Below are 25,908 nucleotides of genomic sequence, written 5' to 3'. Positions count from 1 at the left end.
GCAAATGTTTTTTTTCCAGAGCCAGGTTTCTTGACAACACAAGATATCATGTGTTCTTAATTTTAAATCATCATCATTGAATAGATGGATAAATCCTCAGGAGTTCCAACACCCCATTTGTAACAGTGCAAGATTCTGATCTCTTGACCGTTATTGTGCACATGTGGGGGCTAGTGATGCAGCTATCCACTACAAGTCTTGTTGTTGAGATAGGACTGGATCGCATGCTGGCCCATTAGTCACCCTTCTTGATTTGTCATTTTGCAATTCAAAAGTCACTTGAATTCTTGGTTCCAAGAACTTCACCAGTTGGAGAGAAGCCTTGTTCACCGTGTTAGAAGGCTTATTAGAAGTCAATGGAATGATCTTTTTTTTATCCCTTATCGACTCAGAGTGAGATGACAACATTTTGTCTTTAAGTGTGTGTCTAGGTATGTTAATCGGGTTCTGTTGAAGATGTGATTCAGTACTGATATCAAATCTGTACAGTAATAAGTCAGCCGCCACTTTTAATAAAATTGTCTGAATCAATCTACAGGTCAAATGCAGTATTATCCAATCTAAACAATTTTCATTGATAAATTGAACAAATGGAATGTCATCAGACGTTATTTGTCATAGATATGAGCTATAATGTAGAAGTTTTATCAGATTTGACCGATTTAGGATTAATTTATCTTTAGAGGTCAATAGTCTCTCAATTACGACAGTTACGCATTTTGAATGCAATTGCTGGTCAGGATCCTGCATCTGAGATTTATGTCTAAGAGGGTCCTCCTGCAGAGTATGAGAGTTTTGAGTTGTAAATTGGTTGAATTTTTGCCTCAGAGCTTCTCTTATTTGCTCTAAGGTTTGAAAGGTAAATTCCTCTGTTCCAAGCAATTTTTGGGAGATAATTTCTCTTGAAGGAGTTGCTATAACATGTGGTTTAATTATTCTGATTTGCTGACCCTCAGCAGTCATTACGGTCGGAGCTGATGTTGCCAAATTAGCACGGCTTTCCTTGTGACTGTGGATCATTATCAGAGTAGGTTGATAGATCTAGTAATAATAATTGATCTCTGGTCATCGATTTTTCATCTGAAGCTGCAATCACAGCTGCTTTTTGATGGAGGTCTTTGTCTCTCCTGTTTTACAGCCATTTTCAATACGGTAGGAACTTTGGCCACTATAGGCAGTGTAGACATGTTCCTTAGAAAGACTTGTGATCCAATTGATTTCATTTTATTTTTGACTTGTTGGTTTTTAGGCTTTTTTGGAAGTTGGTCACCACATTTCTCTGTAGCGGTTTTTCTTTTTTTCCAAATATCAAATATTGAAAATACTTTCTTCTTTCCTAGTGGTCCTCGTTTTAGATCAGGTTGTATCACTCTCTTCACAAGACAGCCAGAGTTGGTATCTGTCAAATCAGAACACTGCTCTTCAATTGCGATTGAGGAATTGACCACTGTGAGTGCCACTTCTTGTAGACTGTTGTCGGATATATCAGATCCCAAGATGACATCATCTGCCACTGTCCCACTGTGCTCTCCCTCAGGAGCTCTACCTTGTTGAATTGCCAAACACAGAGAAGCAGCACATGTGTCTGAGATGTACTTTCATTATGATTTTTGTCCTTCAATGGAAGCCCTTGACTGTAACAGACAACTGGTTCGATATTGCAAACAATATCATTCCCTGGCTTTAATTCTGCAGAATGTGCATTCCTCAGCCATTTTATAGATTTTAGAGTAGCAGCCATCATAATATTTTTATAATGTGTTTCCACTCTGGTCATATCAGTCTTCCTTGCCATTACGGTGATATTTCAGCTTCTTTATACAGTCGCTTTTGTACTTCCGATGTAAACGCTTCTAAACATATTAATGTTGTATTTATCATGGCTACGAGGGTTGCCTGATCTTTGACAGTGTTGTTCATGTTTTCAAACAATTTAGTGAACTGATTTAATATAACTGATAGAACAGACTTTAGCTTGAAGCGTGGCGAGACTCGATGGAGAGACAATAGGGGAATGTTTTGACCAGTGCTCACTATGTGTCTCACTCTCTATTGAGAGTGAAGCTTCCAACCCAGATGAGTTTGACCTAAATTGGTCTTGATAACAAAGCTCAGACGGTTTCCTGATAGCTGGTATTTTTTGCATGGAAGTTTCAAATGAAGTTTGTCTACATTTGTTTTTGTCAAAATGTGGAGTTATTTTGTGACTCACTTGTTGCAAATTTAGTTGTATGTTAGACAACTCTATTCCCTCTTTCTCTCCTTCACCACAATGAGTTATGACCTTCAATGTGTTTGTTACAACATCGATCAATTTCTTTTGAAGCACAATCAATGTTTTAAGTTCAGATATATGATGTGTTAGTCTCGCTACCATTGATTAACACTGTGCAACTGAATTTAATTGGTTCAATTGATTCTCTTCAGCTCAGAGAAGAGTATGGAAAACCTCTGTTGATTGGTTGCATGAGTTACACCATTGGTAATCAGGTGATTCCGGCCGTGTGATTGCATCATCCAGGAATGCACATTCTTCTTTTGTATATGAGGATAGCATCTGTGAATAGTTGTGCTTTCCTTCGTCCTGAGTGTTCACCTGATATTCGACTCAATATGAATAATGCAGTCCATTTTTAAGTATTAATGACTGTTTGGTTTGCAGTGATCGCCATCTCACAGATGCAAGCATTCGTTAGGAGATTTTTAGAAGGATGTTCCATGCAACCTGGCCGGCACCACTGCTATTTACACCTACTGCAGATCCAGGCAATTGTAAAAATTCAGGCACTTCAAATACTCCAATTCCTGGCAATGGTATAATCTTTAGGAGGTCTTACAAGGAGTGCCACTGTGCGAAGGCTGGGGCAGTCTGTGATGTTATTTCCTTCTGCTCCTCTCCCAATTGCAACCTCTGCACATCTGGAGGCTTTGAAAGTGAAAAAAAGAAATGTCTTCACCCACACTTAGCATTGAATTGTTTTGCTGTTGTGCCATATGGCAAGACAAGGACACAAGAGGACAAAACATTGAGCGTTCATCGTAATCTGCGTACCTCGAGAGTCATGCGATGGTCGTCAGCTCTAACTTACCTGCAGAATTTAAAAAAATAATTTGTTTCCCGGAGTTCATAATTTCTTGTTAACATTCTTTGAGAAATAAAAGCACTTGCAACATTGCAGACTATTGTTGATGTATTATTGAAATATTCTATACGCAAATGCTATTTAGGCCAAGACAGAGAAGGTACGCTCTGTGTGAGGATGTCTGTGTTTCAGCGTGCGTGGGTGATGATGTGGCACGTTGGGCTACGCTGGCCACAAACGTAATGAAAATAGGTGAAGCAGATCGTTGGTACAAGTGATGTTAACTTCAGGAGCGGGTGTTTTGATTTATTGCCACGAGCGCACTTGAACTTAGGCCGATCGATCCACGGATAAGATTAGCACAAGATGGCTGCGCCTAACACATTGTTTTTCGCATGTGTAAAAGTGAAGAAAACTAAGGTAAGATGCAGAGGAACCATTTTTATGATCGATCACTGTATGCTTATAACGACTTGCCTGCACTATTCCTTTAAGGACCAGAATTGTGGCCAGGTGCTAACCTGTAGTCCCTTGCAGACACAGGAAAGCAGGGAATCCAGCAAAGGAGGTAAGAAATATCAGAGCCCAGACCCGTCCCCTAACACCAAGCCAAACACATTTGTCTTCTGCAGACATGGGTAGACTTAGTGGCAGGCCTCCTAGTGGAAAGGAGTGCATTCAGGTCGCTATCCAACAGGTCCCACTTCTAATACTTCAGCCTCTCAGTCCCCAAGCTTGAAGGTTCAGGCTGCTGAGATTTCGATGGAGGAGCCAGTCCCCCCAATGTTACCGCAAGTACACCCTCGCAGAGCGGGAGTGAAGATGAACTTGTCCAAAGCTCTATGTACCACATCCCTAAGGTCCAGTCCAGAGTGATCAGGATCATCATGACTCTGAACTTCTGCAGTCTCCTGAGAACTAGTGGACTGACAGGGAACTGTGTGAACATATAGTGGAGATCAATGTTCCATTTGACAATAAATGCATTCCCCAGAACTACACCTGCAACTTCCTGTTCACACTGGAGGAGTACCCCAAAAGGTAAAGATCTCCTTCAGAACCTGCTGGCAAAGCTCCACTATTGGGAGACCAAGGGTTTTCTGCTCGGAGCATCTGCTCCAATATTATCTGCCCTGGCAAGATTAGCTGCTGACCAAGACATGTTCTCCAGAGCCTAGAACCAAGTCACATTACTTCCCTGCACAGAGGGAGCCACCCTGTTTGTTGAATTTGTGCATGACCACTGAGTTGTCCATTAAAAATATCACACACTTGCCTCATAGGAGGAAGGAAATCATGGCCTGTTTAGTAGCTCATAGCTCTAGCAAACAAATGTGCTCCCGAGCTTCAGTCAGCAGAGACCAAAGGCTGATCCCAATAAAATCGTGCAAGTGAGCTCCCTGCCATCATTTAAGGCCAGGATTCTTCAAAGAACTCCCCTCTCAGGATGTTGTGTCATCGGCCCTGCAGCAGCTCCTGAGATACAATGTCTGAGACTTGCAAGAAGTCTGATATGTGACCAAGAAATTGACACCACTGACATCGAAGCAGGCACTAGAGCAATTGTATAGGAAAACATGCCACTAGTACCACTGGAATGCAAGAGGCCATGAGGCCAAGTAATCTCAGAGAGGCAGAGGAAGGGACCAGATTTTATTCTTTAGATAAAAGCACTATACAAGTATCAAATTATTATAAAATAATAATGATGATCAGAACAATCATGAGGAACTTCCTGTTGAAACAGATCTGAACATGGAAGCAGGCATCCTGAAGGTTTAGAGACACGAGCCAGTCCTGCAGTTCGAGGACCTTCAGATTCTGGCCAGAAAGGACAACCTTAATTTTCTCCTTGTGTATCTACAAGTTCAAGAGCTGAAGGGAAACAAACTACACCCAAAAAAGATAATGGGTGGAAGGTTTTGGATAAATCTGAACTACTGGCATTGCTCTGGGCAACCTTACACAACACAGTGTTTTTAGCCCATCTGTGCCATTGCAAAAGGGGTCCAGCCATATGTAAATCAGTCAGGTGCTGCCACCAATGGTATCACCCCAGCCCAGCCCAAACTGCTAGGCCAGGTCACCTCTGCACGTGGGTCCCGTGCCTGCTGGGCTTAGAGATCCAAGCTACTCGTCAGTGATAAGGTCCAACAAGACTAATACATGTTTGGGGATGCTTGTGGTCTCGTGTAGAAGGGATGTGATGAAGCAGTTTGGGCTGGACTACCCCTTTTGAGGTGAGACCAAACCTGATTTGCATATGGTCTTTACCCTTTTGTAATGGTTTGGCATGCGAAGAACAATGGTCTGGAGGGTTGCCCAGAGCAATGCCAGAGGTTAATTGATTCAAAATCTTCCAGCCAATACCTCTTTTGTTTTGCTTCAAGAGCTGAAGGTCTGTGGTGGGACGCAGGCCACTGTCTATCTTCTAAACCAGACAGTAAAGGGAGTACCAGATCTACCCTTGTTCTCACGAGGGCACCGGCTCTATGGCATACTTTGTCCGAATTTGATGGATCTCTTCCAGCAGGAGAGAAACCGGAGGGGAAGGAGAGTGGTCAGGTGGGTGTTGGAGAAAAGGGCAATAACAATGAGAGATGACCTGCAAGGCCCAAGCATCTGAGATGGTGTGTTGCAAATCCACGATGAATAGGGACAACCTCACTCCCACAGGCATTAAACGGTGTAGTCCAATTAAAAGCAACTTTGAACTGGGAGCTATCATGAGGACAGTGGAGGTGGCAAATCCTCCTGCCTGGGGTCTGCAGCCTCTCTCTTGGCAGGGGGTTTGTGTTGCAACTGTTTGCCAGAGGCCATCTGACCCTTAGCTCTCCCTGTGACAGTGACCAATCCGATTCTGCACAATTTGTTTACCCGGTCCCCCGACCAACTTTACTAACATACTTAACCTGCCTAGCCACCCACGGAATCCGCATGGCACTCCGATTCCACAATGACTAATGCCGCGACGCAGCAGTTGTTGCTAGGCAACACAGCGCGTCCAACAAACAGTTTCTGGCTGTCCTTACTTGTGCTTTATATTTAGTAATCCGAACTCGCATTTGACTGCACCTCTGCACTATCAACGCTGCCTCTTCATTTAGTCGGCAAGTCACTTTTTACTATATGGTGTGATTGCCTCATAATCTTATGATTGTAGCCACACACAGAATTTGCATGGTACTTCGATTCCACGATTACTAACGCAGCAACGCAGTATTTGTTGCTAGGCAACACAGCGCATCCAATGAACAGTCTCTGGATGTCATTTTTTGTACTTTATACTTAGCATTCTGAACTCGCATTTGACCGCACAGCGGCACCATCACTGCTGTCTCTTCATTTAGTCATCAAGTCATTTCTGACTATATGGTGTGCCTGCCTCATAATCCTATTTTTATGACTGTAGAACTATTAAACGTCCTTCAGCGCTCGACCTGTCGGCACAATCACCCCTGAATTCACCTGCCTTTTTACTGAATTATACCATTAGGCTGAATAGAACCCACTGCACATAGCTGTATGCACTCTGCAGTAGCTAACATTACTCTGACTATTGTTGTTCTGCTTTGTTTTCAGCACTACTTTTGAAGTACCAGTGCCTTCAAGTGCCCCGACTGGTTTAACTCCACGTGTTTGCGGCGACATCAGGCATCATTAACACGCGTCACCTAACTGATAACAAGGTACCTCTCATTTGTCCAAGACAATCTTAATGGATACTAACCAAACCAGACTACTCATTTTATAAACAGGCCTAATTACAGCCTTTGTTTTCTCTATAGCAACCACTAGAGCCCTTAAGGAAAATGTTGCCTGTACATGAGACAGCAGTTCAGTAATCCCATCTCAAGACGCCACCCAACCTCAGTAGGTAGGTGCTAACCTACAGCCCATCTATCGACCCTATATAATAGGTTTTTTTGATCACACACCTCTTTTTAAACATTTCATTCTCGATTTTCATTGTTTTAGATGAATAGACACATCTCATTCTACGAGTCTCTTGCTAACGGCATCCCACAGTGTCCTGAAGACAGTTCGGAGCATTGAATATTTTGTGCCACTCAGAGAACTTGATGCGAAACTGCATCTGAAACAGAAACACCTATTTTGTGTCGACAGTAGAAATGTACTGCTAATGTTTGACAGTACATGAAATATCACCCATTGTGCTACTAACCACACTGTGTACAGAATTGTATGTTTCACGTCCAGTGAATGATGAATATTTGTGTTTTTGGTATGCTTCATCAATATGAATACAATTTGTTTTATCAGCATTATTCCCACTTTGTTTGTGTGATCAAATGGCTAGTTCGCAATAATTCCTAGCCTTCTGCAGGTCTTTTTGCACCTCCTGTGCATCAAAGAGAGGGGTAGCCTTGACTCTCTGTCCCTTTGTTCTGTTACTTAATCACCCTCTTGAGTCACGCCCCCCGTTAACAAAAAAGAGGATCCTTGCCCAATATTTTCTGCGGCCACCTGACTCTTGCCATGGTGGACTAAAGAGGGTAGGGGCTGAAAAGAACCACCCAAAGCGAGGTAGATGGCTGGCAAACGGTTAGACCCAAGGACTTGACTGTGGCCCTGGAGGCTTGGAATTTCTGGAGTGACTCATTAGCCTTCATAAGAAGGAGGTGGATCCCATTGAACAATATGTCCTGAAGCTTGGTCTAGACCTCAGGAGAAAACCCCAAAGTCCTAATCCAGGATTGGAACTGACCAAGTGCCCCTCACACTTGCCACACAGTTAGCCTTATTAAATCAAGGCGGAAGATCTGGTTATTGGCTAGCCTGCCGTCCGTCACCAGAGAGTTGAAACCTGTCTTCATCTTGTTGGTTGGACAGTTCTCTGCTGCCTCAAAGATCACACTCCACAGTGCATATAAATATGGAGCCAGAGTGCAGGAAGCACTGACAGCTGTTAAGACAAGGCTGCATGATGCAAAGACCTTGCACCCTATGGCATCCAGCTTCATGCTTTCCCTGTAAGGGGAAAGAAGTTGGGAAGTCGACTTCAAACCTGCGGTCGCAGCCTGAACCACCAAGCTCCCCACTGAGGAGTGTGTGGGCCAAACTTGCAGTTCCAAGCGAGCCAGACAATCATTACAAGTTTGGCAGTGCAGGAAAAAAACTGCTGGTAGAGTTACTCCGACTTTTTTGTTTGGTGGTAAAGGAATTACCTCTGTTTTTACTGCATCGCCGAATTACAGGTTAGACCTTGAAGTGGAGGATTGCCTCCAGCATCATGCTGGAGGTAAATCTGACACTATAAGGCAAATATTAGCGAAATATGCTCACAGTAATTTAGTCAAAATACACACAGAGTCCTATGAACTTCAAGAACGGGGATTAACACCATCCTTCCACCACTTGTTCTCCAGGGGGAAACCTACGGGACCAAGTGGCAGTAACGATTAAAGAGTTTGGCAATAATTCAGCAGATTTACAGCTGAATTACCACCAAACTCTTCATGAGGACAGTGCTTCTTGGCAAGATGACGGTCTGCCACAAGAACTGGATCCCCAAAGGCAGCCAAAACAGGGGCAACAACCACGGTATTGAACAGTAAATGTGGAGGACTATTGTCTAAAATGTCCTTCAGATCATACTTGACCTTTGCCTTAGTGGAGACGGAAAACCATAGGAGTCTCCCCAACCTTAGCAATGGTCCTCTGGAAAGAGCAGTGAGGTTTTCCCAAGATTGGTGTTGGAACAAAATCCAGATCCACTGATATAGTCAAGCTACCTCCTTTAGGCCCACAGACAAATCCAGCATATCCTGCCACTCACCATAGAATTCCTCAGGAATTTTCTCTGCCTCACTGGAGCAAAGAGGATCTAGGCCACAAGGGATGGCATCCACAGCCTCATCAAAGATTTCAGTCATTTTCAAGGGAACACTGCCCCTTGGAAGGAGGGCATATTCCATAGAGGCCCCGGTGCCGATTGTGCCGAGGTGGGTGTAGCTTACAAACAAACTATGACACATGAAGGTGGAGCAATGTTGGGGTGGGTCCGTTTCCACTGGTAGAGCCAGAACCAAGCAAGTTGGCATGCAGTTGTGGTCCAGAGAGGTGACTGTACAGCCTTCCCTAAGCACAGGGGGCCTTGCTTCTACTACCGGCCCCAGGGCCATAGCTGCCAGTGCCAGGGCCTTGATGAAGATGTCAAGCATCTGGTACCGCAAAGCACATCAATCCTCCGGGGTTAAGGATTTAGTGAGGAAAGGTAACTTCAGCATTGGTGATGATTACTCTGAGGTATCTCTGTGGCTTGAAGAACATTCCTCCACTTGTTCAGAAACCATGGTTTTTCTGGGCTCCATTCACAGGGAGTTTGAAGGATTTCTCTTTCTATCCTTGTGTAAATAAGTGAAGATGTTGCGACATTCTCCCTAAGGGTCTTGGAATGTGTCAATTGGCAGGATTGGTTACAACCCCTGGCGGCAGAAAACGTTTCCAAAAGCCTTGAAAAGACATATCTAAGCAGAGGAATATGTGGGTGGGAAGAAATATATTAAAAAGTGAGTATGTGCTAAAGCATACTGCCATCCAGCCAGGTTACTGGGTATCCAGTGAAATAATCGCTGGAAATAACATTGAGGGCAACTCAATATTTCTTTTAAAGGCACAATCCAACACTTGCCCCAAATGTTCTAGGATTGAAGTTAGTTTATACAATAGCACTAGTCCTAAAATATGTTGGGAAGGGTGGTTAGTGATGAGTCACCCTCAATGTTATTTCCAGCGATTATATCACATAGAATCAAGTACAGCATCACACAGACGAGTCACCAAAGCCACAAATTAAATCAACATTTTTCAAGATATTCTGAAGTATATTTTCGGCAATGTGTTTTTCTAGCACTGCCCCCTGCTTCGGTACCTTAAGGATTCTGTACATTCGTTACATTAAACTGGTTGGCTTTGAGCAGTAGAAAAGGCATACTTTTTAAACCCAATGACTCTGCATAATTTTCTGGGGCAAATTGTTACCAGATCATTATTTGCTGTTTCCTCTTCCATTGAGAGACTCCACTATTCGCTGCTATATTGACAGCCATGGTCAACATATTACCATTGCATTCTGTCTAGTGTTCATTAGTTTTGCCAACTTTAGCAAATGAAACAAGTATCACTTTTGGCTTACAAAAGTAGGCAATATTAAACTTTCCAGTTAAATAATGTAAATAATTATTAGAGCAACCTTACTGCTAGTGACAACAAATCCCTTTAACGGTTCATCATTTCAGATATGATGTATTACTGTAAAGAAACTCTCACAACACACTTAGCCAAAGTTTTGACCGTTAAACATTCAGGATTACTTGCCCTTCCTTTCTTCTTTTTTACCTACACCTGCCTTTCCTTCGTGTATTTTCTTGTCTCCTGAAAAATTAAATTACAACATGATCTGTGAATATTTGCACTTCATTAAGATTATGTGACAATCATCAATGTTAACAGTGACAATTCTTACATTCAGTTTGCACACAATTATCCATCATTGTTCCTAAAAATAAAGTTCTTTAAAAAAACATTGCTTGCTCAGAGATACCCACGTTTTTTACATTGTGTTTCATCTCATCTCTTCCCCAAGAACTATGCACTGATGCTGAACTGCTGTATGGGTTTTTAAATAATGTAAAATAATGGGTTTGGTGACTGCATGAAATTAAACATCTTCAAGTGTAGTCAATGTTAAGGTAGAAATTAGTATTTTCAAGCTCCCCACAATTTAGAGGTGGAGCTGCCACCAGAAAACTGACAGAACATCTGCATCAATATGCTTCTCCTCGGCTTGGCCTCACCCCTTCCAAACTCTGTGGTAGAAACTGCTGCTTGATTAAGAGTTTGGAAAAAGGAGTTTTCAGATGACAGTAGCACTGCCAGCTCAGAATAGTCCGCACTACCCTCCCTGTACATGATAAACAGCTTTAGACCCTCTCCCTCCCACCGGCCTGGTGGTCTACAGAAGACATCCGGTTCAGTGCTGCTGTTCCTGCCAGCTTCAACCTGGTGGTTTGTGCTCCATGACACTGGCAGGTAGGTTTATCAGCCACCTTTAGCTGATGTGTGATTCCATATCATGGACACACTTCTACAGGCCAGATTTCTGCATACGGCCCGCTCTTTACAGACCATTTCTTGATTAATACAAACTCTCTTTTTCCAAGTCTGGAAGCTGAGAGGTGGAACTGATTCCTGGTTGAAATAATGCTTCTGTAGGTGCTCTTATTAAAAGCTATATCGTGACCTGAACATAAAAAAAATCAACATTCAGAAGAAATACTGAACAATAGTTATTTGCAGATTTCTCGAAAAAATAATCTTTGCAAGCACATGAGAACTGCTGAAGCAACTTGCGGAAACAATTCATGAAAGCTCTATCACCATGGATACCTCTTCACCAGTGACTGCCCTGCACAATTTCAGAACTCTCAAAAGAACTGAGTCGGAGCTGCCACAAAGCTGAATAAAGGAAGGAGAAATACTTTTGCAGACCCATTCTGAGACCAGCTCTTAGCTGAGAGAACTTTCTACTGAGAACAAAATATAACTGGCACGATAACCTTGTCCATGGGTCCTTACCTCTAATGCCTCCTGGCTATCTGCTATGTGAATCCTCCCAATTTTTTCAAACTGTCTCACTTTCACAGTATGCTCTGTGCCTGGAATTTGATATCTATGGTTTCTACCTGGGTGGGCCTTCTGACTCATGTGGTGCTTAACTGGATCACTGACAGCCATATGGTAGAAAAACACATACACTTTCTGCTGTGCACAGCCTTTAACACGCTAGAAGATGTTAAGCAAGAAACCTCCTTTCAGAAATTAAGTAGCAGGTGGAGTGCACACATGAATCTCTTTATAGCAGCTTCTTTTATGTTCCTTCAGCAGTCCATGGACATTATGAAAGTTAGCTAATATGATACAGTTGTCAATTGGCGCCTGTGACCATGTCTTCTGCCCAAGCCTAGCTGCCAGCATAGGGGCAACTTAGGGGGACGGGAATCACCACTCGTGCTACATGATATGCGACACTTGGGCATCATGGGGACTAGCCCTTGGGCCAGCAGCTGTGGACACAATAGCCACAGCCTTTTAAGAGGGACCCTAAGAAATGTGCTTGACAGTTCCGTGGTCTCTTTGCATACATACACGCAGGGTTATCTGACCGATTTTGGAATTCGAGAAATTAGAAATAATGAGCAGCAAAATGTTAACCGTGTTCATTCCCAGTGTTGGAGTGAACATTGAGCAAAACAAAGCCCAGCTCTGTTTCCGATATTGGCTTGGTCCACATAACCCGACAAAACCTGGATGTCAATTTGACACACTTGGATTATATACCAATTTACTGGGCAATCCCTGCATAAATACATCTGTCAATCATATATCAATTTGTCCAATAACACTAGGCAGATTAACTGGGTCCACTATCACAAATCTCCTGCACTCACTTTTTCAGCCATCACACCAAAATTTGAGTAAAACTACATACAGGGGTGGTTCAATGCACCGGCTTTGGAAACCATGTACCAATCCATTGTTGATGGAATTGCCTCCCTGGTGATGAAAACTGCTAAACAAATAAATGGAAATGTCATTTGCCAAAACTCTTGGTACGACAGTGAAAGCAGAGTCGCAAAAACATCTCATTTGTTGCAATTAAATCCCCACATAATCAAAACTCCTTATATCTGGCCCCAGCAACCTATAAGATGCTAGTAGCAGAAAAAAAGTCTGAACGTAAAAACTGGGCGCTATTAGAACACGCCTCATCAGACAATGACAAACACAATTTTTGGCATGCCATCTCTAATATGCTCTCTAATAACCCTATCACAAATCCTGAAATCGAATCAGTAATTACAGAGGAGGTGTGGCTCCGACACTTTAGCACCCTGTATTCTCCCTCAGGGGCCAATTGCACTGGTCATATTCCTACATTCGTACCTATACCACAAATGCAACGAGAGGCTGAAAATGCATTAAACTCCCAAAAAGCAGGAAAGGCCCTGGGCCATGACTACATCCCTATTGAACTTTTCAAAGCAGATCCTGAGATTTGGATCTCACTATTGTGTTAGCTCTTTAACAAATTGTAACACACTAATGTTGTTCCTTCTAGTGGGTAGTCAGCTGAAATAGACTCCATGTTTAAAAAAGGTCGACTGAAAATCTCCCAAGAATTGCAAGCCAATCAGCATGCTGGATAGCCTTTCAAAGGTCTATGGTAACATATTCCTCAGCCGAGTTTAAAAATTGGTGACAGACTGAAACTTAATCTGTGAACTCCAAGCTAGCTATCGGCTGGGAAACGTAACCACTGACGAGGCTTTTTGCCATTATTTACTTCCACTTGACCCAAGGAAAGGAGGCACTCATTTTAATAACTGTTGATTTGCAAACCACATTTGACTCTGTGGATCGAAAACTTACTTTGGGATACATTAATCAACCTTAGAATCCCCATTGACATTCTTCATCAATGAGACTCCATGAAAATAACTTAGCGTCCATTATATTTCGGCAAGACGGTGCAAGAACCAAAGGATTCTCTATCTCCAGCGGGGTCCAACAGGGTTGTATTCTTGACCTATTACTCTTTTAAATCTATATATATGAGTTGGTCCTATGTATTTCTACTGCAGAAACAGATGCCCCGCAGGATCGCACATCATAACATTGGCATATTGTTATATGCCAACGACACTGTGCTGGCCTCCAAAACCAGAATGGGACGGCAAAAACAATTATAGATTGAACTGTCAACAACCGAAAAACCACAACTATGGCCTACCTGCCTGCCTGCCATCACTTTCGTAGGATTAAAGCCAATATTAAACTTGAAGGGGATCTGCTCAAAGCAATTCCTACGATTACCCCAGAATCAGATTTCACAATGATGCTAAATGGGATCCCCTAGTGTGAAAAAAGTGCAATGATTTTAAAATTACGCTTAGGTGCACTGGGCACCTTAAAATTGCCATCTGATTTTCTATCTGCCCCTAATTTATTTTAGATACGTATAAAAAGCCCAAGCCTTACCAGCTGCTCTATATGGAGATGGACTGTGGGGAATGGAAAATGTGCATTCCAGTTCAGTGCAACTGAAAATAAATGTGTTAACAGTCGTTGGGTCTGGCAACCAGCACTCCCACAATCTTCACAATCATGGAGGTGGGGATGAAGTCAATCGCCTTCGAATTTCATTGTAAACCCCTTTTATACTAGCTCTGCATACATGAATCTAACTATCTGCCATGGTAAAAAGATATGGCCTGGGATGTCATGAACTCCCAGGGGGTAAATCTTGGAAATGGTTTAACCACATCAAAAATCTGTTTGGTAACATAGACTTGATCAGTTTGCTAAATTGTGATGCTAAAACTACTCCAGGACTTGTTTCTGAAGTAAAAAGTAAACTTAATATTTAGTATTGAGAAAAGCAGTGGTCAGGAGCCATATGCCTCTCATTTTCCAGGTTGCATCGCATTCAAAACTGATTTAGCTGCAGAAAGATATTTAAAATACATCTATCCAGTCTACAATAGAGTAATATATCTCGTATTCAGATTGAATGTGTTTCCAACAGATGATTTTAGTCACAATTGGACCCCAATAGGCAAAAAGAAGTACCCCTTTTGCCACAGAATTGAAGAAACAACAGCTCATATAACAATGTACTGATCCATCAATTTCCATAAAGAACTGATCAAGATTCCATGGAGCCAACCGTTAGCTTAAACCCAGCCCCTTGGGAAGGTATAGACATGCATATAAACTAGAGAAGAGAAAGGACAGAGGTGGGCGGTTGTAGTAGAGGAGCACCAAGCAATTAAGAAGCAGAGGTGCAGAAGTTGTTGAAGGTGCAGGAGGAGGCAGTGGTGCATCAGGAGTTGAAGGTGCAGAATGATGTGAAGCTACAGCAGAGGTTTAATGGGCAGATGTAGTTGAAGGTGCACAAGAAGGTGCAGGTGAAGGTGTAGGAAAAGAAGGAGGGGAGATAAGCGAAGAGCTTGGAAACAGAGAATTCCAAGGAGGAGGGAGAGAACAAAGATGTTGGGATGGGAACATCAATGCGGAGGGATAGAGAGAAAAAGAGGTTGGAGGAAGTAAAGTAATGGTGGAAAAGAGGGAAAGGTAAAAAAAGAGGAGAAGGTGGAGAAGTGGAAAGAAGGAATGACTGAGTTGGTGGAAGGGACAATAAACATGAAACGAGGGAAGATGGTGGTGGTGAGAAGCCCCATAGCAGTGCAGGGAGAGTGCTAGCAAGAAAAGGAGACAAGAAAAACGTTCAGTGGTCTGGGAGAATTGGATGGAGGAATGAGCATATGGCTAAATATGGATGAGCTCATATAACAACCCACTCAAAGGATAGTGCCATGGTCCAGCAACTTGGCCATATCAATGAATGAGCATCAGGTTGGTGAGGAGAGAAGACTAGAAAACTAACAAGGCACCTAAAGACCCTCCACGCCTACCTCACCTCTGGGGGACAGCGTGGAACCAGTTGTAACAGAGGCTGGAGCTTCAGTAGAAATACCTGTGACACCTGAGTGGTGCTACCATATCTGCAGCATGCAGGCTGAGGCCAAATAGTAAACAGGACATTACACATAACAGCAACTTTGAACTTCAGACTGACACTAGGGTAGAAACCCACAGAAACCCTTGGAGGCGCCCTTCGAAGCAATGAAACCTTGTTCTGCAATTGTTGCCCTTTTTGAGTTGCCCACCATTGTATATAATCCCGAAAAAGCCATTCATTAAAACATACATGAATAGCATGCTCTGTTGAGTCTACTTGGCTTCACGACACACACCCTGACTTTATCAGTACAAAAGGTATTGGACAAAAACAATAATTTTAATCCAAATGACCGTTGCACGCGAAACTATGCCTCAGCAGACCAGGATTTACCTGATGTTAAATGCATAGTGTGCTCAAAAATGTTATTGTCCCGATCATTCGGGCATTTGATTTTCAGCAGTGTGATCGATCGTAAAAAAGGTTCCTATGCATCTTACCTTAGTTTTCCTTACTTTTACACATGCAAAAACATGGGGTTGGGCGAGGCCATCTTGTGCTAATCTTATCCGTTGCTGCATCGCTCTAGGTTCGAGTGCCATTGCGGCACTAAATCATATCACCCGCCCCTGACTCTGATATCACTAGATGCTTATGCCCCTTTTCACAAAGCCAATGCACGTCTTGTGTCAAGGTTCTCTGTTCGCAAGCTATTGACGTGTCTCCATGGAAATGGCTAGACGCCTCTTTCCTCAATAAGTATAAATGGACTCCCTCTCATCAGACAACATCAGAGTTGGTTTTTCAATCGTTTCTCTGTCTTTTTTTGGATTGCCTGTGACTCGTTTCTGCTCTGTTCAGCTACTTTATTACCACAAAACCCATGCGAACAGATACTTAGACTAGTATTACTATTGATTTCAATAATTACTTGCATTTTATTCAAAAATGTGTCGTATAATGGCAGCAATACAGCCCTATCAGTACGAGCCTGAATATTCCGAGGAGGAAGTAATTGAAAGAGAAAGATGCAGAAACAATGGGGAATCGAACGCTAGTTGGGAAGATGAATCACCGGAGCATGAGCCTGAGCCTAGTCACGTGGAAGATGTTTCCACCTGGTGACCTGCAATCGCTGCAAGGTCATGCCACCGAGGTGGAGAACTGCTGCTGCAAAGAAAACTCTGAATGCTTGGCCTACATATCAGAAGAAGACACATCACTGCTATGCGTTACTGAGCTGCACAACTTCAGGGCAGCCTGCCTCACAAGGTCTGTGTTAAGGTTTATGATGGTGCGTTTGCACGAACTTCGCACAAAAGTACGCCCTTGCAATCCAAGTAACAAGTAAGTGTACTCTAGGTGTGATGTCATTTTGACCACTGAGACGACTAACATTTCATGTTTGTCTCCTACATTGTCGTAACTTTGATCGATCACTGACAAATGAAATTAGTCTTCAAATTGGATATATTTCTCTCACTTTTTGCAAATCGAAGTGTTCATCGCTCACGTGCATTTCACTTTCAACTTAGAAACAATATTTCTCTGTGGCCCAAACCATTATGGATGGAATGGGTGTTCACTTTTGTAATGTGTCTAGACTTCAAAGCCCAAGTTCATTTATCAATGAAGTAACATTTGTAAGGGCCAACTATTCCATAGAATTCAGGATGCATTTTCAAGTAAGGGTGGTACACTTATATGGTTAATTCAATTACAGTATGTATGTTTATCTTCCACAGGTGGTACAGGCTCGTGCCCTACCGTTCGTTTACATGGTGGCTTTATGGGAGGCTTGTATTCCGCGTTCAACGAGTAATACTTGCCTGTGTCATTGGAGCCATTCGCGCAAAATTCTCCAGTGACAGTAGACAGTACAGTGGATTTTCACACACTGTGCTGCAACCTCAAGTATACAATTTGTAGTTTGTTTGTGCAATCAGCATCACCAAACTAAATAAAATACAAATGAGCATATATAATAGTTGTTTCAATTATTCAGTGAATCAAGAACACGCTCAATTGTTTATGGGGGACATAAAAGAATGGTTGGTGCCCTTTTACGTTCATCTGCTCCACAACAAATCATCCCCCCTCCATTATACCCACTCCGGTAATGGGTGGGTGGGAATGGCCAAGATGCCAAACACCATGTACACTTCAAAGAGGTTCTTCTGTACGGTGACCATTGTTCTCAGGGCCTCCCCAGATCCAGTGTCTCCAGGCTCCCCTCAGCAAGACCCCGCCCCAGCAATCCACACAAGTGTGTCTCCCTTCAGCAGTGTTCTGGCCTTTTGCACTTGCCTCATGCCAATCACCCCCCCTCCAGTATTAATGGCATTTCGCACCTGTGGCCATGTGATCGCAAGGGGGCGGAGGCGGGGTGGGTGGTAACAGGCAAGGTGCCAAACACCATGTACACTTCAAAAGGGTTCTTCTGCACGGTGACCATTGTTCTCATGGCCTCTCCAGACCCAGTGTCTCCAGGCTCCCCTCTGCAAGACCCCGCAACAAACCCGTCACACATTCACATACACACCCACTTTTCTAATCCTTTATAAACACCTTAACATTTTACAGGAGAACATCTCTGTGCTCTGTAAGGTATCTGTTCATCGTGCAACTTGTTCCCCGGGTACTTGCTCCCTTGCTTGCTGAATCGGCTTGTTTGTTCGTCCAGGTAAGGGTGTTAGGTCACCGATTTACTTCTCTATATTCATTGATTGCTGATCTAAAAACATTTTTTTCTATTTCCACCAATTGAACCTGCATTGTAATGTTCATTTAGCCCAATGACTTTACCATTGTCTAATATTTCAAGTATTTTGATCTCGAAAAATAGCACATTGCATCAATGTCCATTGTAATAGAATGGAATCTTTCATGATCCATGTTTGTAAGCATGTTGGCTTTTGATGCATGAAAGTATATTCAATGGACGAGTAACAAGTTACGATTTGCGGTACACCAATCATTTCTGTAAGACAGTTATCGCTGGGTTCATCTGACAAGGTTAAGCAGGTTTCCCTTCTTTGACAAAACAAATATTGCGTAGAGTGATGTAATATAATTACATCAATCACATGCATACACCATGTATTTATTTATTATTTATGTATTTGTATACAGATCTTAGAGACATTTCAAGAATGCCTGCTTGTATGGTTTGCGGTTGCCCTTCTATGAGCCATGCAAAAAGTCTGGGTATAGTCCTGCATACATTCCCGAAGGATATTGATTTAATGAGAAAATGGGTTAAATATTGTGGTTTTCCGGTGAACAAGATTGAAAGTAGAGCCCAGGATGTCTTGAAGGACATGATGGCTAATCGATTCTACATCTGCAGCCGGCACTTTCCCGACGATATGTACGAACGATCCGAGTACACAAAAAAGCGTTGACTCTTCATAAATTGCTTCCAAATGTAATTCCAACTGAATTTATTCACACGCTGCCTCCGGTGAGTCCTGCAGGATTAATTAGCTGTGTATGTTGTTATGTAGGACGATGCGCTGCATAAATAAGTACTATCTATGATCTCACGATCTACATCTAGTAGGGTATTGAAATGGTAACTTCATGAACAGATTTGAGCTTTCAGTGTATATTTACTTTAAAAGTGTCTTACTAAAGTTTCCATAGCTACCAAATTGTATTGAATTTTTACTATACTAGATTTCACAATACTACATCGGTCCCCGCTTTCTTGAGCCTCTAGTAAATCAAGCAATTATGACCATTATAAAATAATGCCATTATGCCCTTTAAAAGTCGTATTATGTTTTTGTAAATGGTTGCTTGACATGTCCCTTTTTTTGCATCGAGCACAGTGATGGAAGCACAGACGCTCACAAGTGACGAAACCATCGACATGTCCAGTGTCCCAATGGTGAGTCCTACCGGCATGCACAAAGTGATATTCTCGAGAGTTGGATCTGCCCTTATATCTAATACAACTTTAATTTTCTTTTGTACCCCTTTATGACAATGCACAAAAAATGAAGGAGCAAGATTCTGTATCAATTTCATTTCCGGAGTCAACATCAAGTTTGCTCGCTTATCAAGTAATTTTATTGGACTTGTCCTTTACGAGAATGTGGTATGCTTGCAATTTCAAATTAAATGAAAATGTTTATGCGTGCTATCAGTTAGTAACACTAAGTGGCATGTATGGGTTTCTCTCTATATGTACCATCGTCTGCATCCGTTTGTCTCAGTTGCATTTCGCAGTTGCATTTCGCTGTTTCCATCCATACTAAAACAAGTACTGTGTTACAGGGGGATGCTGGAACTTCGACTACAATCACCTCCTCCATTGCAACTGGCCCAGACTATGAGGTATGCCTACTTACAGTTCCCTTGCAAGAATGAAAGTAAATCCTACAAAGGATATTGTTAGAGAGTGAAATGCATGTGAACGTGCACTGTTTCAAACTTTTCTGATTTCAGTTCTAACGTTACACTTCTTCCTTAATTAATTTATTTATTTATTATATTTGTATAGCGCACAGACAGCCCAGGGGCATTGTGGCGCTGTTACTTGTAGGAAGCTTAGTTACTAATGCAAAATACATCATAAAAAAGTTTGAGGGCAACATTACAGTCATTGTGTTTTCCACTGTGATCTTTGATCAAGTACATGTGAAATCTCGGAAGGTTATCAGGTGAAATTTGAAATGTATATTATGATTAAATAAAGTCCACTGTTTTCGAGGCCATGTGTGTAAGTGCTCTGTGCAAAGAAAGATTTAAATTTCCAGTATGATTGACTTTTTTTTTAATGAATATTGGATTCAAGGAATGTACAAAAGATGCTGAATTAGAAGAGGAGGCACATGGACCAGAAGAGAATCCCACGGTTTCAAGGAAAAGTAAGATAACAAGGTTAACAAACTAACAAGTTTGTTTTGTAGAAGTTTTTAGATTGGTGTTTTGTTCATATGTTTTTGTTTTTAAAGTGGTATGTGCTGTTTGTGTGCTATACATTGAGCATGTTTTTCAACACAACTCTTAGAGGCCCAGAAGGAAGAGAAGTATAAAGACACAGACAACAAATGAAACCAAAGATGTCGCTTGCCAAACAGATTTCACAATGCAGCAACTAATATTTGAGGCGTAGCATGGTCCAGTCAATAAGTAGACTTGTGATGCTTATGCCCAATGACCGGAAACTGAATGGAATGTGATATGATCGGGGAACCCTGCAAAGTGTCCATGGACCATTTCTACCATGTGACAATTCGACATGATGAAACTGAATACAATGAAGATGCACTGCAATTCCTCGCAGACCTCTTGGCACGATCTACACCCGCCAAAAATGTTCCACCCCAGAAACATTCAATTTTAACTGGTTCTCCAATTTGTGTGCAAATATCACAACCTGAAATAATAGAGACTGAAGCTTCAATGCAATTGACCGAGGAACTTGCTAAATATCTCGACTTCAGTTTGCCTAGTTTGGGTGCTTTGTCCACCACAGTCGACTCACAAACCATATTCATGCCGACGATTGGCTGTTAAAGGAGCAAAAATACAATGTATTCGACAGCTGCTTGCTAGATATTGTACATATGCTGAAATGTGTCCATACATTTAGGGGTAACATATCTGTGGAGCCATTGATGAATGTGTCTCATATTACAAGGCACAAACCTGAAAATGCAAGCCAGCTGTGTCCACCTCCATAATACATTTTCATGGTCCGCTCGACCGATGCTGGGCAAAGTGCCAGCTGGAAATCTACTATGTTCAGCAGCATTACTTTTCAGCGGGTTCACTTTCGGTAAGATTTCCAGTTTCTGTCAATTTGTGGGAGTTCAGTTCCTTGCTAAAACCCAGTACTTCAAATATCAAAGGGAATTCTTATTCCCAGCAATTAGTGAAGCCTTGAAAATTGAACAGATGTCAATCGAAAGCATATTCTCTGGCAAAGGTTTCTGGATAGCTGGCAACGGACAGTGTGAAAGCCCAGGATTTTCAGCAAAGTACTGCAAATACCACTTTCAAGACATGGAAATTAAATAAAATTGTGAGTTTGGAGATCGAGGGTAATGCAAATAGAGCTGATAGCCACTGACAGGCATGTTTTGATAGCCAAAGCCATGCGAGAGCAGTTTCCACACATTCGTCATCAATTTGATGTATGGCACATTGCCAAAACAGTCAATAAAAGAATTACAGCTGCTGGTAGAAAAAAGGGTTCAGAATTTTTTTTACAGTGGTGTCAGTCTATCAGCAACCAGCTTTGGTTGAGCTCCAAAATTTGTGATGGGTCTGTAGAAATTCTACTTGAAAAATGGCATTCATTGATGCACTATTGTTCCAATGTACACTCATGCACAGAAAACCAACATTTTCACGAATGTGCACATGGACCTTTATCGGAGGAGCAGGAACGCAAAAAGAAGCTGTTGGTGCTATGTTCACCACCACACAAAGCTCTTGAAAAGATTGTGTACAATAAAGCGCTTTCAAGAGACATGAAGGGACTCACAGAATTCTGTCACACCGGAGATTTGGAGGTTTTCCACAATATGTGCCTAAAGTACAGGCTCAAAAGGTCGCATTTCGGCATAGACAGTATGGAGGCCAGAACAGGACTAGCTGTACTTGCGCACAACAAGAATGTTGGGAGGGGACAAGCAAAAACTGTAGGACATTTCGGGATGCTTCATCACCTAAAGGCCTTCACAAAATGAAGCAAACAATGGGTGGCCAAGCCTATATACCGGGAAATGGAATTCAAAATTTGTGAAAGATTTGACATGGACTGTGTTGGGCACGCATACTCATGGAATCGATCTAGATTTTGTTCGTAGGACACAGAGTGCCACAAAACATTGCAAACAAGCCCCGTCCACCTGAAGAGGAACTTGTAGAAAAGTTGACTTCCCAATAAAAATAATTAGTTGCTGTCTTCACAATCTGCTCACAATACAATTGTCGATATGTTCCCCAATGTGTGTACATTGCACATCAACAATTGAATGCTATTACATTCAATTTCATTGCTACAAAAAGTATTAAAAAGTATTTATTTGTGCAGACTAAATCTGGTGTATGATTCATTAATGTATTTCTTTCACCTTCTCTTCATTGATATTACTGTTCCTCGAACAATAAGACACATATCTGCGACTGCTATTGGTGATATATTTGAAAATAAAATTGCCCTAGCACATCAGTGCTGCACTGCCCATTTTGGTTGATGAAATACTGATGGGCAAATGTATATTTGCCATCAGTCAACGGGATACTGAGACTTGGTGTCTGTCAAACCCTCTTCTAGACCCAGACCACATCCACATATGCAGTGCTTGGCACTGGCATTGAAAGCCTATGGTGGGTAAGATTTTCATAGCAATGATCTATCAACTGACCTGTGTCAACCCCATAACTTCCAGAATGTTCTGCTTTAGCAGTGTTTTATTTTTTCAAACACCTCGGCGAGTGGGCCCCTTTTTACTCGCTCAGAGACTATTTCAGTCTTTTGTGTGTTTTTTTGGGTTCTCCATTGCTCTACATAGCACATCATTGCGTCTAAAATGTCATTTTGCAATGCATCCTCTTTGTCAACTTTTTGGCAATAAGTACCTGTTGTTGCTAAGTTGCCATACAGTGTGACTCTGTGTTTTGCTTTGCATGCGCCCCTCCCTGTGTCCGTCCCTTGTGTTTTTCCTAGCCCCCTACAACACTATTCCTCTTCTTCCCTCTCCCTACCAACTCAATGGTGCTCTCTGTCTACTCTCCTATCTTTCCTAACTGTTTCTCTATAGACTACCCTGCTCGCCTCACTAAATCTGGTAGGAAGAAGTTTAAGAAGGACATCCTGGTCTCCAACCAAGGCCTCCCTATCGCTGATACCTACACCAGTGCTACATCCAGGCAAACCATCAACAACATCCTCTTTGTCGTTCCCGCGCCACACCTATGGACTCTAGATATGGTCTCTGTGCTCTCTCCTTTCCCTTCGTCTCCCATTAATGGTGGCACCCGGTGGGAGGCCCTCTTGGCCTCCTTCCACCCCTCAAGGTCATCATACATTTTTACTTAATGCCTCTTAATTAACATGTCTCCTTGTTAAAGTCTCCTCTTTGGATGCTTCGTGTACTTCCTCAGGACTCGCATAAAACTGCTCTCCTGAACATCCATGAGAACGTGCTCTCCAACCTTGATTCCTTCACCCCCTGTGTCCTCATCTTACTCGATCGCCACTCTGCCTTTGACATGATGAACACTACCATCCTGCTCAACCGTATACGTAATAACTGGGTTATCACTGATCATGCCCTGGCTTGGCTGACTTCTTTCCTCTCTGATCGACCCTCCCAGATCCAACTTTGGCCCTTCCTCTCCTCTATCTCTATTTGCTTTTTCTCCTCCTATCCCCTGCTGATCTGCTGACTGAAATTGAAACTGTGCTGGTTACCAGGATACCCTCTGACCTGGCTGCCCTTTGATCTCATGCCCAGGTCCCCTCTCTGCCAGTTGCTCACCTGCACTGCCCCCCCTGGCAGCACTTGCACTCGGGGACTGTTTCTGTATTCCTACAGCCGCCTACCAGCAATTGACACCTGTTGTCTGCACTTACCCTTGCACTTTCCACCTGCTGGCCGCACTTTTTATTAATGGTCTTCCTTCATTTGTTTTGACTGTTTATCCTATGCTCTCCACTGCCCGGCCCTTTCCCCTGGCACTTTTACCCTTCCCCCTTCCTTTTGCACTTTCGCAATCTCAATGTCACCTGGCCTAGTAAGATCTTTTTCTCTGTCTTCCCGCTCTCTCCCCTCCCTTGCCTCGTCGCGCCTTGAAGCACTTGTGCATGTGTGTTATAAATGCAATATCATATCATCATATGATATCGTGGTCTGTTTTGGACAGATACAAAAGGAATCCCAGGTTACACAAGGCTTTCAGTGCCTTGTAGTATCGGTTTTACTTACCTTCAGTTTAACTGTGGTCCAAAACTAATTTGAAGTCCCCTGCTCTGTGATCCGAAAAGCAACTGTCATTGAATATTACACCCCAAGGTCCAACTCTCCTAGAATGACAGTTATACAGAATACAATTAATAGTTTTATACCTTGCCTATCACAGATTATGTGATTTCTTGCTTAAATTCACGGTACAATGGATAGAGTCTACCAAAGGAATTCGATTTTGGCTGGGTTGGCCTGCGCTCTCCTGTGGTTTTCAGATTTCGAAAACTGATCTGCCACCAAAGGCACACCCTACTGGAATAGTGGGAATCAATTGTTCATCGTCTCAGGCCCCTTCCTGACTTGCTACGGCCTTCCCAAGAAGATACGCTTTTCGCTTGACCGTCGCAATTGCGTGACTTCGCGCACTACTGCAATGTTGAGTACAAGGCTACAGACTTCTCAGGTCAGCATTTGAAAATCAGGGAATGACTCAGAAAAATTGTCTAACGCTCATCCACGCTTACCCTATGTACGCGCACGGCCAATTGACAGAAGGCCTAGTCAGATCATGAATACAACTAACCTGGCATGGGCAAGCAATGTGACCTGTCTCGCTTGAACGTAGACAGGGCTGCCTCAGGTGAGATAGATAGTGTGAACAGCTGTCCCCCTGTTACGCTCACACCATAATGAATACAAGTCTCTCATGAAAGAAGCAAAGAGATAGTTTACAGGGTTTAACAAGGTAAACTTTATTCCGAAATTAAAAAATAATCATCAAAAGGTAGCTGCTCTTTGTGAATGTTGAGACTCCAGATTTAATGATTTTGCCTATGGAAAGGCCACAGATTCGTGAATATTGGTTCATAACCCGCACTAGTGATGGGTAAAGCAGTATTCAAGATTGCGTGGCATTGGTGAATGTCAGCCAACAATTTGTTTGTTTTTCATGGGTTTTTCGAATGCCATGTGGGCCAGCTGTGCTCATTGCTCCATGGAGTGAAGGTCACTTCGTGAGTTGATGCTTTTGGGGATAGGAGAAATTAATCAGTTCACACTGCAGTATCTTGTCTGGTATGTTTTAATATTGTGGCATTCTTTCACAAAAACAAAACCTACCAAACATACACTCTGAAAACATGCTTCAATTGTTATGTGACCTTGGACCGAAGGGAGCATTCGCCAGGCTAGAAGGACAGAAGCTGTGGAATATCCGCAAAAATGATGACATTTACTGTGTTGAATGTGGCCATTGGAACATTTTGTTTCAATTTATGCAAACCGTTGTTCAGAGCGGACACTGCACGTTACGCCAATAGAATGGAACTACCAAACATAATGTAAGTTGAAC

The 25,908-nt window shown here is 42.5% G+C and overlaps 1 protein-coding gene and 1 long non-coding RNA gene across 6 annotated transcripts in view; one reads left to right on the top strand and one right to left on the bottom strand.

Annotated features, from left to right (window-relative positions):
• The window catches only part of CFAP46 (cilia and flagella associated protein 46), a 2,698,259-nt gene that overhangs the window by 235,992 nt on the left and 2,436,359 nt on the right, over positions 1-25,908 (bottom strand). The window contains exon 58 of one of the 3 annotated variants that reach the window (XM_069611407.1): positions 10,425-10,481. The exons of the other annotated variants lie outside the window; for them this stretch is intronic. Coding sequence (XP_069467508.1) covers positions 10,425-10,481 — 57 coding nt within the window. The remainder of the gene's footprint in view (positions 1-10,424; positions 10,482-25,908) is intronic. 3 annotated transcript variants of the gene reach the window in all.
• Positions 1-25,908, top strand: part of LOC138472977 (uncharacterized) — a 152,593-nt gene that overhangs the window by 6,616 nt on the left and 120,069 nt on the right. For 2 of the 3 annotated variants that reach the window (XR_011268706.1, XR_011268704.1), the window contains exons 2-3: positions 6,666-6,772; positions 6,872-6,960. This is a non-coding gene — a long non-coding RNA (uncharacterized lncRNA). The remainder of the gene's footprint in view (positions 1-6,665; positions 6,773-6,871; positions 6,961-25,908) is intronic. The other variant, XR_011268705.1, reaches the window with a different exon arrangement.

The sequence above is a fragment of the Ambystoma mexicanum genome, chromosome 8 (assembly GCF_040938575.1).
Source record: "Ambystoma mexicanum isolate Mex_15411 chromosome 8, UKY_AmexF1_1, whole genome shotgun sequence".
Classification (NCBI taxonomy): Eukaryota; Metazoa; Chordata; class Amphibia; order Caudata; family Ambystomatidae; genus Ambystoma; species Ambystoma mexicanum.
This window is presented reverse-complemented; position numbering and strand designations above follow the sequence as displayed.